The sequence below is a fragment of the Emys orbicularis genome, chromosome 3 (genome assembly GCF_028017835.1).
Source record: "Emys orbicularis isolate rEmyOrb1 chromosome 3, rEmyOrb1.hap1, whole genome shotgun sequence".
In the NCBI taxonomy this organism is placed as follows: domain Eukaryota; kingdom Metazoa; phylum Chordata; order Testudines; family Emydidae; genus Emys; species Emys orbicularis.
The window spans coordinates 128,543,488-128,559,692 of record NC_088685.1 but is presented as its reverse complement, the minus strand read 5'-3'; the positions used below and the strand labels follow the sequence as shown (position 1 = coordinate 128,559,692).

Here is a 16,205-nt window from a genome sequence, read left to right as displayed (position 1 = left end):
GGCCTGGTGATTCAGTGAGAGCTTTTGGAAAGAGAGAACTCTCCAATATGCTGAGAGATGAACAGCTAGCTCAGATAATTTTAACAAACAAACATGATCTTTCTGACGCTCTGGAGATGGGTCTGACTCAGTGTGTTTATTTCTAATTCATGACAAAGCTAAGAATGATCCCTGATGAAGTACGTACCAGCTGCAACCTTGGCTGCACTAACCTCTACAGTGTGGGGCAGATCATTTCCTCTTAACATGTTTGTCATATGCTGGCCTCAGAAGAACTGTTTAGAGCATCTCTTTCTCTATTCATTATTCTTACTGCATTTCTTTGGGAAATGTTTACCTTGCTGGGTAATTCCAGGGCACTAAGGACCATGAACAACTGTGCATGCCAGGCCCATTGACATCAATTAACATCGCTATTGATGTCAACAGAGGTTGCACGCAAGAATCAAGAGTTATATACCTGGCCCTAGGGGGATGTATGCTCTTTGCTCAGGTGAAACTGGATGTCCTACAAGTTTTCTACCAGGAGATACTTTAATAAGGAAGGTTTAGCTCCTTACCCTTTTTGTAGAAAAATGCTTGCTTTGTAACTGGAGGAAGCATCAGAAAAACAATGAAAGGGGAAAAAATAAGTAGGCTTAAATAGCATGGGTTTTAGAATACCCATCTAGTTAAAATCCAGGGACGGTACCAGTAGCTATTACTGAGCCCTGTTATTTGCTTTGTTTAAAAATGTTTATATGTGTTCATTTTAAAAATGATAAATACAATGTAACTCTTATTTTCCTTGCTATGACAGGTTAATTCTTGGGCTGGCTACCAGAGAATGTTGTATGGGTGTGTGACTCAAAGGGCAGAAGGATTTAAACTTTTTAAGACCCAGATTACCCCCTTCCATGGGCTTTACAATGAGAGAGGATCTTAAGGGAAAGAAATAGCCCTGATGATCCCTTCAGAGTAGTTGGTCCAGTTGGTCTATCCAGGGGCAACCCTACATGCTCTCCCTCCCCCGCATTCCCACATGGAATAGGCGACTGCTCCCACCCCTAAACCTGCTAGATTTCAACCAGGCCAGAAACCAGCTGTGCAGAGGCACCATACATCTGCCATTGCTCCAGACCTGTGGTTTCTCCCCACTGCCCTGACCCAGACAACACATCTCCATTCATGCTTCTCTACACTCCTTCTGGTTGTGGCAATTCCCAGGCCTCAGAGCACGGCTCCGGGGACAGGGGAGAGGGGGAAATAATTCAGTAGAACCTCGATTTCACAAACATCAATCTTACGAACGACCATCTTATATGAACCACTTTTCACGGCCGGGAATAAAGAACCTCCGTAACAATAGTGATGTTGATGAAGAACACATTGACATCTCTTCACATTCCAATGGCTTCAGTGCCTTGGACTGAAGGACAAGAAGAAAGCCAAGCAGTCCACCACCCTCCTACTTATGCACCATACCTACTCTAATTTTAGATGTTCAATTTTATGAACTGTTTGATTTTCTGAATGCAGTTCCCAATTAGTTCATAAAATAGGAGTTCTACTTTCTAGCCGTGGGTTGTATTTTTTTCCCCTGGGGAATCTCCACAAGGCCAAAGGGAGAGCAGTGCCCCCAATCTGCCCACTCTTTCTCCCAGCCTGCCCAGCCCCTTCCCTCTCTGCATGGACCCCAGACTTGTGGAGTGCCCTCTGTTGTAATGGTGGTGTGGAAACTGCTGTGCAACAAGACTGGTGTGCAGGAGAGGGGAGATCCATGCATGGATGTTCCCCTCTGTGTTCAGATACAGGGCGGGAGGAGGTGATTCATGCATATCAGAGTCTTGAGATAATGACGGAGACTATGAGAGTGTGACTGCTAATTTAGTGGGGCTTGCTGTTGGATGGTAGTGGTGACCTTCATTGCTGCAAATGTTGTACCATTACTCACCTTCTGATCTCTAGGTGTCTCATGTAGTCATACCCTCGTTTCTTCTGCAGATTCCCCTGGTGTTCCTCCCAGTGCCAATGCTCATCATCTTTTTAGAGGATTCAGCTTCATTGCATCCAGCTTGGTGCAGGAGCCTTCACAGCCAGATTTGCACAAAATCACCGTTCATCCAATTGTGCAGGTACTGACACTTTGCATTATACTTCACATTTGATGAGCAGATATATAGCCGCACAGTACATTTTAAACTACATCAGTCAATCAGATTATCCATCCCATGTCTATTTACATACAGCCCGCAGAAGGTGCAAAAAGAAAGGTATTCCAAAGGCTTTTAGTTTTACGTTCAACTTTCCTATTTACTGGCATAAAGAAAATGTCAATCACACAATTTAATTACTGAAACAAAGTGCACTTCTAAATACCTGACTATGAGCTGGCTCATGGGCATACGAATGGCCATACTGGGTCAGACCAGTGGTCTGTCTGGATCAATATCCTGTCTTCCAAAAGTGATGCCAGATGCTTCAGAGGAAATAAACATAACAGGGAAATTTATCAAGTGATCCAATCCCTGTCATTGAGTCCCAGCTTCTGACAACCACAGAATCTGGTGCACATCCCTGACCATCTTGGTTAATAGCCATTGGTGGATTTATACTCCATGAACTTAAATAATTCTTTTTAACCCTATTGTCGTTTTGGCCTTCACAACATCTCCTGGCAATGAGTTCCATAAGTTAACTGTGCATTCTGTGAAGATGTACCCTTCCTCGTGTTTTTTTTTTTAAACCTGCTGCCTATTAATTTCATTGGGTGACCCCTGGTTCTTGTGTCATGTGATGGGGTAAATAACACTTCCTTATTCATTTTCTCCCCACCATTCATGATTTTATAGATCTCCATCATATCCTCCCCTTAGTTGTCTCTTTTCTAAGATGAACAGTCCCAATCTTTTTTAATCTCTCTTTGTATGAAAGTTGTTCCATCCCCCTAATAATTTTTGTTGCCCTTCTCTGTACTTTGTCCAATGCTAATATATCTTTTTTGAGATGCATCTACCAGAATGGCACACAGTATTCAAGATGTGGGCATACCATGGATTTATATAGTGGCATTATGATATTTTCTGTCCTATTTTCCGACTTATTTATTTATCGTTCACACAACGCACAGTCAACCTGTGGAACTCATTGCCAAGGGATGTTGTGGAAGCCAAAACTATAATGGGATTAAAAAAAGAATTAGATAAATTCATAAAGGATAGGTCCGTCAATGGCTATTAGCCAAGTTGGTCAGGGATGCAACCCCATGCTCTGGGTGTCCTAGCCGCTGACTGCCAGAAGCTGGGAGTGGACAACAGAGGATGGGTCACTCAGGGGTGGCAGGTTTGTATAATTTTTCATGGTGCCCAGAACAGGTCCAAGTCCCCCCGCCCCACATGCCTTGTAAGGCGGCAAAAAACTTGGAGCCGGCCCTGTCTCCTTGGCTCTTTTGGGAATGGCAAAGAGAGTATCAGCTGTGTGTGAGGACTGTTTCTGCCCACTTACCCATCAGTGCAGATTTGCACGCAAACTAAAAGAACTCCACACCCTTGAGTGAATAGCACTGCGACCACGTGAGCATTGAAGTCTTGCACACAAGGACTTTTCTGATGCACTTCATGGGGAGTGCCCCTGCTTATGGTATCAGCTTTCATCCCTCTAATATTCTGTGTGATACAATGCAGTATAATTTTTATATAGCTTGTTTTGTACAATAGTAGCACAGAACACTTCACAGGCAATTACTGAGGCTGGCCAGAAAACAAGAATTCCATTTTGCAAAAAATTTTGAGGATTCAGCATTAGGCTTCATTTCTCATTGGGGCAAAAATGAGACTTCAAAACTCTCTGTGAAAAACAAGACAGACAGACAGACACAACTCCCAGAATAGCTAATATCTCAGTGGTTAGGGCACTCACTTGGCACGTGGGGGACCTAGAGTCAAGTCTCTCTACCTTAACCACCGTCCTATTGAGTCAGTCTCTCAATCTCTCCTGTTGGAGCTGTTCCACTTTGTATAAATACTTAAATATTCATTGGGCCAGAGAGAGAGTGTGATTAATTTCTAATGGGAATTGGATCTCCAAATCCCAAATATGGCTAAAACCATCTCAGCCATTGTTTCTAAACATACAGTTGTAGTTTACTGAGGAAGAACACCAATAAGGAAGGAGACACATTTATTTAGAAAGTGGCCACAACTTCATTGAACTGAACTTAAATAATTTCTAAGGACAATGGATCCTTGGTAGATGTTTGGAGAGGGTGAGCTCAGCAGTCCCTTTATTGTCACTGGCCAGGATTCTTCTGTTTTTATGGTTCCATAATGCTTGTCTTTTGATTTCCCTTGTTTTGTCTTTCTCTACAGCAGTTACATGGGAACAATATTCATTTTACAGATGGATATGAGATCAAGGAGGACATAGGTGTTGGCTCCTATTCAGTATGCAAGAGGTGTGTGCATAAAGTAACAGAAGCAGAGTTTGCAGTGAAGGTAAGAAATCATCCTGGCAGATGCAAATATATGGTCAAGGCTGCTCCATTACATTGGGCATCAATCTGGCCACTGACTCGTTTGTTTTTTAGAAGGATTAGATGTTGACCTTTAAGGTTCATCCTTCTGATTTAACCTCAGCAAATGAAATTGCAGAAGGAAAGGACCTTTCATTCTCATACAGAATATCAATTCAGTCAGGTTTAGATTATTGTTAATCATTTCAGCCACTCTCCCTGCTATCTAGATAATAGATTTGAACAGGATCTAAATTGAAATAGCCCCCAAATGAAGAAAAAAATGTTGTGAAGTATACTCCTTATAAATGCAATCCACCTTTGTTTCTCATTCTCCAGGGTGTATTAAACTATGACACTTCCTTGGTATAATTAGAGATGTTTGGGAAAAGAAATATGCTGCACTATCATAGCCACCTATGATTAATCAGATTCCCTGCCCCTTCTGTCTCATTGGCATTCAGACACACTACCAACGCACAAAGGAGACCAATGGAGAGATCCAACAGAGAATTAAAATACTAATTAAATAGACTTCAGTTAGACCTGAAAGAAAAAGCAAAGGACTTTACACTTGGTAGAGTAATACTGTGAAAACCAAGTCACAGTGCACAGCTGCAGCAAAGAAAGCCAGCAAGTTGCAAGGGTGTCTAAAAAGGGAATTATTTTCTAATAGGAAAGAATGGTCTCTCTGTATAATTCTTTGGTAAGGTCATACCTGGAGTATTAAGTTGCAGCATCTGCTGCCTGTATTAAATAAAGGATATGCAGGTATTAGAGAGAGCAGAGGATGAAACCCACAGGACTGGCTGATGGTCTGGAGGGTTTGTCTTTGGAGGAAAAGTTCCAAACATTAAACATGTTTAGCATCCTGAAGAAAAATAGATACTAACAAAAAAGCTCATGTGTCAGAGAAGTAGATAATGATATGTTCTTTCAGCAAGAAAAGGGGATAATGCATGGTCGTGATTTGAAGCTGAAATCAATGGGACTATTTCCAGAGAGATCTGAGTCCTCAGTGTGACTTAGGGTAGTAGAATCAGGCCCAATGATCCTGTATTATCTAGTGGAACCTGGTGCATAAATAAACATAAGGTAAAGGTGGATATTTACTTGAAATCAAATTGTGGTATGTAGTTGAGTATGTTTGCTGAACTTGCAGTATATGAGGGACGTCAGCAAATTACCTGTCTTCTGAATATTTTCCTTTTGTAAGTTTCAAAATGGATTTGAAACTTAGTTTTGTTATAAACTGTGTTTTTGCAGGTGGGATAGGGAGATGAGAGTTTCATGATAATTGAGTTTGTTGATGTCCATGTTGAGGTAGCAGTTGATTAAGTACACAACCACATGCTGAAAAGGAGTGTGGACTTCTGTGTGAACTTGTGAGGTTTTCCATTTAAAGTGAATGGAGAAGTTACAATTTTCCAGTGTCCACTGTTCTTGTCAACAGATGGTGCTGGGTTGTAGTAGGAATAATTTTACTTTAATGAAATTACATCTGTGCCTGCACAGAAACATGTTTTGAACCAAAAATGTATTTAATATTTTCTTAGTATTAAATATTTTGATTTCTTTGGTAGTAAGCATGAAAACAAAGCTCAAAGGGCTAGATGCCTTTAGGTACTACTAAGATCCTCAAAACCCCTGCTCAGCTGCCACTTAACTCTGTAGGTGCCTGAAGTTCCTTGGCAACTAAATTTCCATGTTAAAGTCCCCTAGGGACCTAGTTTCTGCCAGCGAGCATACACACAGCCACCTTAATCTAGGTGCTCGGATGTCTATCAGATGCCTAAGTCCCATTGGGTTCCTCAAATTAGGCATTTCCCCCACCCTATGGGGCCCAAATCTGGGAGGTGTGCACAGAGCACACTTAACCCACACAAAAAGGCCAGAGGAGGTGATGGCAGTGTCCCCCTTATAGTAGCCAGTGGTTAGGGTACTCACCCAAGACATAGGAAAATCAGGTTCAGTTCTCTCCTTTGCCCAATGTGGAGCAGGGATTTTAACTTGAGTCTACTCCCTCTCAAGAGAGTGCCTTGACCTGCAGGATGTTCTGGGGTAGGCCTCACTCCTGTTGAAGCGGTTCCATTTTGTCTAAATAATTAAATGGCCCTTGGAGCGGGAGGATTGGAACCTCCAGTGAGTGCCCCAACCACCAGGCTAGAGAGTCATTCTCACTCTTTCTCTAGCCCAGTGTTAGCACTTAAGAGAATATTCCCCCACAGGACAGTGGTATCAGCAGCAAAGGAGCTAGGAACATGACTTTGTGGAATCACTGCAGGAAGATATGAATAATGTCACTGAGTGAATAATCTCTACCAATTGCCCAGAGGACACAACACACCATGCTGCACAGTCCCTGTTGGGATTTATTTACTATTTCTGTGTAGGAAAATAGATTCTCCATAAATTGAGTCAGAGTACTGAGACAGAGTAACTCAGAGCTGCAGCCAGAAAAGCCACCCAATAAAAGGAACGCCTCCCTAATCCAGAAACAGTATGTTTGTTAAAATGTATGGCATTTCTCCCCTTTTTCCCACTATTGTTCATCTGCCTTCTCTGTCCACATCATGCAACTAGCTGGGGCCATATTTATAAAGGTATTTAGGCACCTAAAGATACAAAGAGGAGCCTAGAGGGATTTTTTAAAGCACCTAAGCAGTTTAGGCACCTAATTCTCATTGGCTTTACATAGGCATTAGGCACCTAACTCACTTAGGTGAGCTGCGTTTGTCTATGCGGGGGGGTTGTTATGCACTAACTTTAGTTTGTGCACATTAAAATGACCTGCGTCTACATGACACAATTCTTAGAGTATTAACTAAATTACAGTTAGACGTAGGTCTTGCCTGGCAAGCTGGGATGTGACTCTGCTGTGCATTAGCTGTCCATGTGCACCCTGCTGCTGTGCACTAAGAATTCCCTAAAGGGCGATCCACTCCCGTTTCAAAGCAGGGTAGCTGACAGCACACTAACAAACGCTCAGTGCGCATCAGCAGGGTCCACATGGGCAGTAAGTGCAGGTTAGTGTGAGATAGATTTACACCCCTGCTTGCCACAAACTAAATGTTCATGTAGGCAAGCCCAAAAGCTCCTGGTTGCCTAATTCACTTATAAAAATGAGCGTTACGTGCTTTTGAAATTTTTCCCTTGGGTCTCTTTTCCACCTCACTTCCAAGTTACAGAGAATTCAACTAAAATGGTTGCTAGAGGTTTATTGTTTGGTGTGCAGTTTTGCGATATAAATACAGGTAATGTCACTCACTTCCCCGAGATCCCTGGGAAGACGCAAGGAAAGGAATTGGAAAAATGATCATTTTACAGATCTCCGCTCTGGTTCAGAGCCTTCAAATATTGACGTGTTTGCAAAGGCAGGTATAGCAGATGTCTTGGGATTTTAAACAGCAAAGGGGATTGGTTTGGTCGAGCATGTTTGCAAGGATTATATTGGTGTCATTGTACCAGTGGTGTCAAAGAGTAAATGAAAATCAGGTCAATCTATTTAAGTTATCTCAGTATTAAGAGAAAGTAAGTCACTTAAGTAAAAGGAAAACGCTTCAGCAAGTGTGTGTGTGTCTGGGGAGGATATTGTACCAAAGAAAAAAACAATTGATATGAAATCCCCAAAACAGATCGAGAGCTTTGTTTCAAAGAAGAAAGGCAACAGCTTTGCTACAACAAGGGAGTAGCAAATCAGACACTGGAAAACATTCCAGAGACTTGATACAAGTCAGCACTCTTGGAGAAAAGTTTTCTTTGTTTAAATACTGTTGCTGATTTTCAGCTTTGATCCCTATATGCAAATAGCAATGAAGATATGGGGCTAGATTCTCAGATGTGTCCATTTTCCACTGGCCAGAGCTGAAGTGAGACTGCAGAGGAGCTGGCTACGTCTCTCTGATTCTAGGGCGTGCTCTAAACTACATGGGTTGGTTCTAGCCCACAGGGGCTGTTACTCTAGTAGAGAATGGCCAAAGCAGAGTAGTGCTCCAGCCATGATCCCGTCTGCCCCAACATGCCACCTTCACCAGAGGCTGCAGATGTGAACGGTACAGGAGCCAGCTACATCAACTCCATGCCAGCTGTGGACTCTCCCATGCTGAAGGAATCTCCAGCTAGTAAGATCTGATGGCTTTCTGGCCCCTTCTTACTACTGGAGCCAGCCAGAGTGACTGGATCATGGGAGAGAATCTGGCCAAAAAAGCATAAAGTACAGATGGGCACAAATGAACACCCGAGACCTGAACACCCCAACACCTTGAGGAAGTTGGATCTGGAAACTGCATCTGAATGTAATGACTTTATCCTATCTCTATAATGTGCCAAGCCAACACCCTGGCTCCAAACACTCCCCAGCTTTGAGCAGAGTCAAATTTTTGATATAGAGAAAAATTTTACAGCATGGGCCCCTCGCTAGGATAAAATGACATTTACTTTTAGCTTATAACGCTCATAATTAGTAAGCATTCTGTGGATGCATCCACCCCTGTATGTTTTGATATAGGCTGATTTGGGAGAAAGGTGCATTTTACGTAAGCTGTACAGATACAAAACAAATGGAGAAGCAGTGTCTACAAGTACAAATGGAAAGGCAGTGTCTACAAGCCATCAACAGAGAGAAGTTGATAACCCATCAGAGTGACGGGCTATTATTGCAGGGCCTGTGTAATCAGTCCCCCAAAATACATGTATTTGTGTGCTAATGACCCTGAGTGAAGTGGTCTAGCGAAGAAAGCCCAAGTGGTATATATCATAATTAACCTTCGCTTCTCTTCTCCTTTCCATTAATGTTCATAGTTGTAATTTGCTGGTTTTCAGATGCTTGACCTAAGTAGACATGAAAGCATATTAGTCTGAAGGCTAGAGAGTACTCAATAAAATGTAGCTCATTGCACAATATTCTCCTCATAACCTGCAGCTATATCAGGAGTTTATTACTAAGTGCAGAAAGCACTGAATAACTACCAAGATAAATTTAGCCTTCCAACACTGTCTGGCAGGTTGATGCATTTGTTTGGTATTCTTTTTAAGGAAACAGGAATTTGTATGTCTTTGTTTATTGAAGCAGAAAAAGGAAAAAAATTCTGCCCCGAGGTCCTCAAGTCTGATTGATTGTTGAGGTGTCTGTATTATTTGGACTGCTTTGCCTGGCTGCTCGCTCTCTCTGAAAATGGGAGTCATCTGTTTGAAATGAAGCAGATTGTAAACTCTTCAGGGGAGAGACCATGTTTATGTGCATCTGTCCACGAGGCACCCACCACACTTGTGGGCATGGAATAAATAAATTGCCCACTAGGAAGTGTAATGAGAATTTCAATGGAAAATCTCAGGTTTGTTATATCCTTTGGCCCCAATCTTGCCAGCTCCTAGAAGCAAGTGCCCACATATAGCCCCCCTGATTTCAGCAGGGCTCTGGATGGGATCCAGGGTCCATCTGTGTGCTTAGTTTGCAAGATCAGGGCAATTTTAAGAAACTTTTTTTTATTTAACAGTGAAACAGGTTTCACAGTAAATTGAACAAATCTAGCATACAGTGTAACTGCATACTATCAAATGGGATATGTTCCTGGAGCCAAGCAGTAACAAAAATAATGCTCAGTGTTAAGCCTGATTAGGTAACAAGGGAGGGAATGGGACGGACGTGTATAGGCCAAATTCTGAGGTCCAGATTTTACTGTCCTTTGTCATGCAAACTCCATTGACTTTATTGGGCGGGGGGTGGGGTGGAAATGAGGGCTGAGTAAGGATCTTGAGATTTGGCTCTGTATTTCCGTCCCGGGGCACTGTAGTATAGGACCCAACACTACTGGGGAGAGTTGGCATCAAGAACAAGTTTAGGTGCTGCCAGGGGTTCCCAAGAGTCCCATGTTTAAATTCAGCTGGAGAGAAGGTTGGAATGATTTCCTTGTCTCCAATGTAATCTCCATGTCTCTGGGTGTTAACTGCACCCTTCCAGAGATTACTTACAAAAATACTTATGAAGAGGAAATATTTTGCCTAAAATCTTTAGAATGGACCAGATCACATCAAATGACAGGTATGTGTCAATATTTCCCCAGGAGAAGAAATTCCCCACTCTCCCCCAGGCTTTTACCCCAGCTCTCCTCAACCCCCTTAATCAGACGATAATGCAATGAAAATGATCAGTGTATGCCAGATATTTCTCAGGAGGAAAGCATGAAGATTTGAACATTTATAGCAAAGAGCAACTTAACATAAGTTTGTTGTCTCCAGCCTTCATTATGATTATGAAAAAGCACTTTTGTTTAAACAGGAAAACAGATTAATAAATTTCCCATTCTCTCTCTCTCGCACACACACACTTCTGCAAGCAGATTCTGTTATTGTACTATATTACATAGGGTTTGTCACAGATCACTAACTAATTAATGAGGTATTAGTGCTGCTCTACATAGTCCCAGTGTGACCATATCTAGAATAATTTATGCAGTTCTAGTCCCCATATTTTAAAGAGGAATACAGACATGCCAAAGAAAATACTAAGAATGAACAATAGATATTATACAAGGACTGCAAGGCATGCTATATCAGGAGAGCTTGGGGAAGCTAGAATGTGTACAGTCTGGGAAAGACAAGCGTCCAGGGGGACATGATCAAAATCTATAAATATCTTCCAGGTGATAGAAATGATAGATGGCAAATATTCAGTCGCTGAGGAGGGCAGGACAAGAGGCAAAGGCTTGAAGCTAAGGAAAAGTTTTTGGGAAAAGTTGGATGGTGAGAGCAGTTAGTCGATAGCATGGACTCCCAAGGGACATGATCAAGACACCATCACCGTCAGACAAGAACAGGTTTGATTTATCATTGATGATTAAATGATGCAAAAAGTAGCCCAGTAAAATGAAGGCATCAGAGACATGGCCTTTTCTGACCCCAGAAAATAGCGGGGGAAATCAGTACTTCCATTGTCATTCTTCTTGGAGACACTAAAAATCCTGTAGGCCTAACAGTTCAGTAAAAGCTACTTATCATCAGTCAAAGGATGCTTACTTAGGCTGGTAGCATGACAACAGCATCAGTAGAGTACAGTAACTCCTCACTTAAAGTCATCCCGGTTAACATTGTTTCGTTGTTTGTTGCTGATCAATTAGAGAACATGCTCGTTTAAAGTTGCACAATGCTCCCTTATAACGTTGTTTGGCAGCCGCTGCTTTGTCTACTGCTCGCAGAAAGAGAAGCCCATTGCAGCTGGCTGGTGGGGGCTCGCAACCAGGGTGGATCGGCAGCCCCCCTATCAGTTCCCCACGCCCCTAAGTTCCCTGTGCAGCAGCTGCCCAGCAGGCTAGCAATTGCCGGCAGTTCAGCTGTCCCTCCCCCCCCCGCCATGTGCTGCTCCTGCCCTCTGCCTTGGAGCTGCTCCCGGGAGCCTCCTGCTTGCTGTGCGGGGAAGAGGGGTGCTAATGTCAGGGTGTCCCCCTCCCCTCTGCCCCCTCTTACCCATCTCCATAGAGTGGGGGGAGGGGGACACACGACAGGGCTCAGGACGGAGGGAGCTTGCTAGCAGCAGCTACTGTCTCAACTTGCTGATCTACTTAAAAAGGCAATGTACTTACAGTGGGGTCAGCGTACTTAAAGGGGCAATGCGCATCACACACACACACACACACACACACACACACACACACACACACACACACGGTATGTGTCTCTGTCTGCCATGCTGTCTCCCTGCCATCCATTTGTGCTGCCTTGTAGAATGTGAGGCTACATTAACAACAATGTGTTAACCCTTGAGGGCTCAGCCAAGTGCTAGTTCATCATTCAGCACTAAGGCATTCCCTGGGAAATATTCCACCCTCTGACTCCACCACCTCAACCAAGCTTCACAATCATCATTGCTGTTGCAAAGTGCTGTGTACAGTATTAAATTGTTTGTTTAAAACTTATACTGTGTATATATGGAAAATAGTCTTTTGTCTGGTGAAAAAAATTTCCCTAGAACCTAACCCCCCCCCCCCCCCCTTTACATTAATTCTTATGGGGAAATTGGATTCGCTTAACATCTTTTCGCTTAAAGTCGCATTTTTCAGGAACACAACTACAATGCTAAGCGAGGAGTTATTGTACATGATGCCATTCAATAAACACAGGTTTCAGAACAGATTTGGACAAACTCCTTGAGTTTCTTGCCCCTTGTGGAAGATTGTGGATTTGCACATGGGGCCTACTTTGCAAGAAGCTGCTCATGTGATATTCTGCAAAAGGGAAGGTGTGGAAACTCTTAATCGCTAAAATTGTGTGTGCAGAGGATGAGATGGGAATACCTAAGTACAACAGTGACTGGTGCTTTACAAATATCATAGATAGAGCATTTATAGAGGTAAAAATGGCAGCAAGAACAAAGGGATGGAAATGGGACAGGAAGGGCTTATGAGGATCTGCCTTCTGATCTGTGGGAATATTTTAAAACCTTTTTCCTAATTATCCTCTTTTAACAAGTCTTAAGAGCCAAAACATACATATAGGCAGGGCTGGCCTTACCATGAGGCGAACTGAGGCGGCCGCCTCAGGTGCCAGACTATTGGGGGGGGGGGGGCGCCACTAGGACCCAGAGTGTAGAAAATTGTGTCTGCTGCTGGTGCATATGTATTCTCTCTGCTCTAGATGCACAGAGATGGTGGAGTGCTGTGCTGGAGGAAGGAGGGCACAAGAGACATAACAGGCAGGCAGGAGTAAAGCTGAGAGGGAATAACAGAAAGCAGCAGGAGCTGCAGGGAGAGAGAGGAGGAGGAGCCTCTTATGTACCTCTCTAGCACCCCCAGGAGCCTGGACTGATTAACACCAGCTTCTCAGGGAGCTTCCTGTTTCCTGCTGCTTCCCTGAACCCACTTGAGGAGAACAGGCAGTCAACTGAAGTAGTAGGAGCCAGTTAGGCTTTTAAGATGCTGATATCTTCCCTCACTCAGGCCTTGCCACCAGCCTACTTATTTGTCCACTTCAATTGAGTGTTGAGAGCCACTATAGCTGCACAGAACAGCAGTCATGAGTGAAAGAAGAAAACGCCCCTCTGGGGCAGCATTCAGAAAAAGAAAGAAAGCAAAGGAAGCTTTTCTATCTAAGCAGGAAGGAGAAATGTTCACGGTGAGCCTTCCGGCCCCAGTGAGGATATGAGTGGTGAGGAGATGCCTGATCTTCCAGTTAGTCAAAGTGCTGGTGACCTGGCAGCTACTGTAGGATCCATATCTCCATCTCAAATGGATGTAACCATGCACATTCCTGAAGAAAAGTGTAGATCAGAGAAGACTGTGGTGGCAGCGCAAGAAACAGCTGCTGCTGAGTTTAGTTCCTTAAGTCTAGATGATCCAGGACTGTGGACCCCCTTGAGCAGTAGCCTGAGGGACTTCCTTGTATTGCATAGGCCACAGCAAGTGAAAAACTTCATGTTCCCCAAAGACAATGAAAATAGAAGTTTCCATCCAACACATTACTGGCGTGAAATCCCCAATGGTGACAAAGTGGAGAGGCCATGGCTTATGTACTCAAAAACCCAGAAGGCTGCATACTGTTTTTGTTGCAAACTCTTCCAGTCTAATGTTTCAGCCACATTGGGTTCTACAGGGACAAAGGACTGGAAAAATCTGGCTAGAAATCTGGCATGCCATGAGAGAGCATTCCATAGGTGAAAAGAGCTTGAGATGAGACTAAGGTTAAAGGCCACTATAGATGATCAGCACCAAGAGAAGATTGCATCAGAGTCTCTACTGGCAAAATATTCTGAAAAGGCTCATTGCCATTGTGAGAATGCTTGCTACCCAAAGCCTAGCACTGCGTGGCACCTCAGATTAGCTGTATCTGCCAAACAATGGAAACTTCCTTAAAATTGTGGAGCTGATGGCTGAGTTTGATGCTGTACTCCAGGAGTATCTAAAAAGAATCACGACCCAAGAAATGTACACACACCGCTACTTGGAAAAACAATTAAAAATGAGATCATACAGTTACAGGCAACAAAAGTCAAACAAGATTATGGCAGATCTGAAGTCAGCAAGATATTACTCTGTTATTCTGGACTGCACACCTGACATCAGCCATACAGAACAAATGACTTTAATGGTGCATTTTTGTAACAACAACAGAACCTAGTGAAAATGTCCCTGCAATGGTGACTGTCAGAGAGCATTTTCTAGAATTTATTGTTGACATTGATGATACTACAGGAGCTGGTATGACAAATGTGCTTCTTAAAAAGCTGGAAGATACGGGAATTGCGATAGCTGACATGAGAGGTCAGGGCTACGATAATGGTGCCAACATGAGAGGAAAGAACAGAGGAGTGCAGACACAGATCCAAGAGTTAAACCCTCGAGCTTTTTTTGTCCCATGCAGTTCTCATTCATTGAACTTGGTGGTCAGTGATGCAGCATCAGCTTCTAGTGAGGTTGCTGAATTTTTTAATGTAATTCAAAGCATCTATGTATTTTTCTCTGCATCAACTCATCAATGGCAAATTCTGAAGCAACATCTGGGAACATCCTCTCTGACACTGAAACCACTGAGTGCCACACGATGGGAAAGTCGAGTGGAGGCGATAAAGCCTATCAAACACCAAATTGGGAAGATAGATGATGCCATAATTGCCATTATGAAGGATAATGCTATGACAGGAACTGTTCGTGGGAGAACAGTGGCAGAGGGCAATGGAATCGCCAGAAACATACATAACTTCACATTTCTGTGTGGCTTAGTGTTGTGGCATGACATACTGTTTGAAATAAATGTTGTAAGCAAGAGACTCCAAGGCGTTGACCTTGATATATCTGGAGCAATGGAACAACTGGACAAAGCAAAGTCATACCTACAGTCTTACCGGTCAGATGAGGGTTTTCAAAACATTCTGAAGAGTGCACAGAAGTTGGCAGAGGAACTTCACACTGAAGCTATTTTCCCACCCATTCAAGAATACAAGAGTCACTGGAGAAGACGACATTTTGATTACAAGGCATGGGATAATCCCATAAGAGACCCCAAACAACAATTCAAAGTTGAATTCTTTAACCAGGTGCTAGATTGTGCAATGCAGTCAGTTGAAGAACGTTTCATGCAGCTCAAGGAATACAGCAGTATATGTGGGATGTTGTATAATATTCCAAAACTCCTCACTATACCTGAAGAAGACCTACACCAGCAATGCAGGGCACTAGAGACAGTGTTGACACACGATGACATGCGCAATATTGATGCGAGTGATTTACGTGATGAACTGAAAGCCCTTTCAAGATACATTTCAGCAGGATCAACTCCAACGGCTGTTCTGGAATATATGTGCACAAATAAGATGACCACCATCTTTCCAAATGCTTTCGTTGCTCTGCGCATACTTCTAACACTTTCTGTAACAGTTGCCAGTGGAGAACGCAGCTTCTCCAAGCTGAAGTTAATAAAAACACATCTACGCTCCACAATGACATAGGAGAGGCTGGTCGGCCTTGCAGTCATCTCAATAGAGCATGAGCTGGCCCAGACTGTGGACCTTCAGGAAGCAGTTCAAATCTTTGCAACCAAGAAGGCACGGAAAGCATCACTTTGATTATTCAAACAGATAAAAATGCCAGTGTTTACTATGCAGACAAGAAAAGTTACATTTGTTGTTCAGGCGTTTGAAAGTTAAGTGTTACTTAAAATTTTTGGAAAAGGCATTTTAAGTTGTTAGTTCTCCTTTATTGGGGTAGGTAGCAGAGCAGTACCATGAGAG

At 43.1% G+C, this 16,205-nt stretch overlaps 1 protein-coding gene across 2 annotated transcripts in view; it reads left to right on the top strand.

The window, feature by feature from the left end:
• Positions 1-16,205, top strand: part of RPS6KA2 (ribosomal protein S6 kinase A2) — a 460,922-nt gene that overhangs the window by 417,934 nt on the left and 26,783 nt on the right. For both annotated transcript variants that reach the window (XM_065400516.1, XM_065400517.1), the window contains 2 exons: positions 1,984-2,114; positions 4,347-4,472. In XM_065400516.1, the coding sequence (XP_065256588.1) occupies positions 1,984-2,114; positions 4,347-4,472 (257 nt within the window). The remainder of the gene's footprint in view (positions 1-1,983; positions 2,115-4,346; positions 4,473-16,205) is intronic.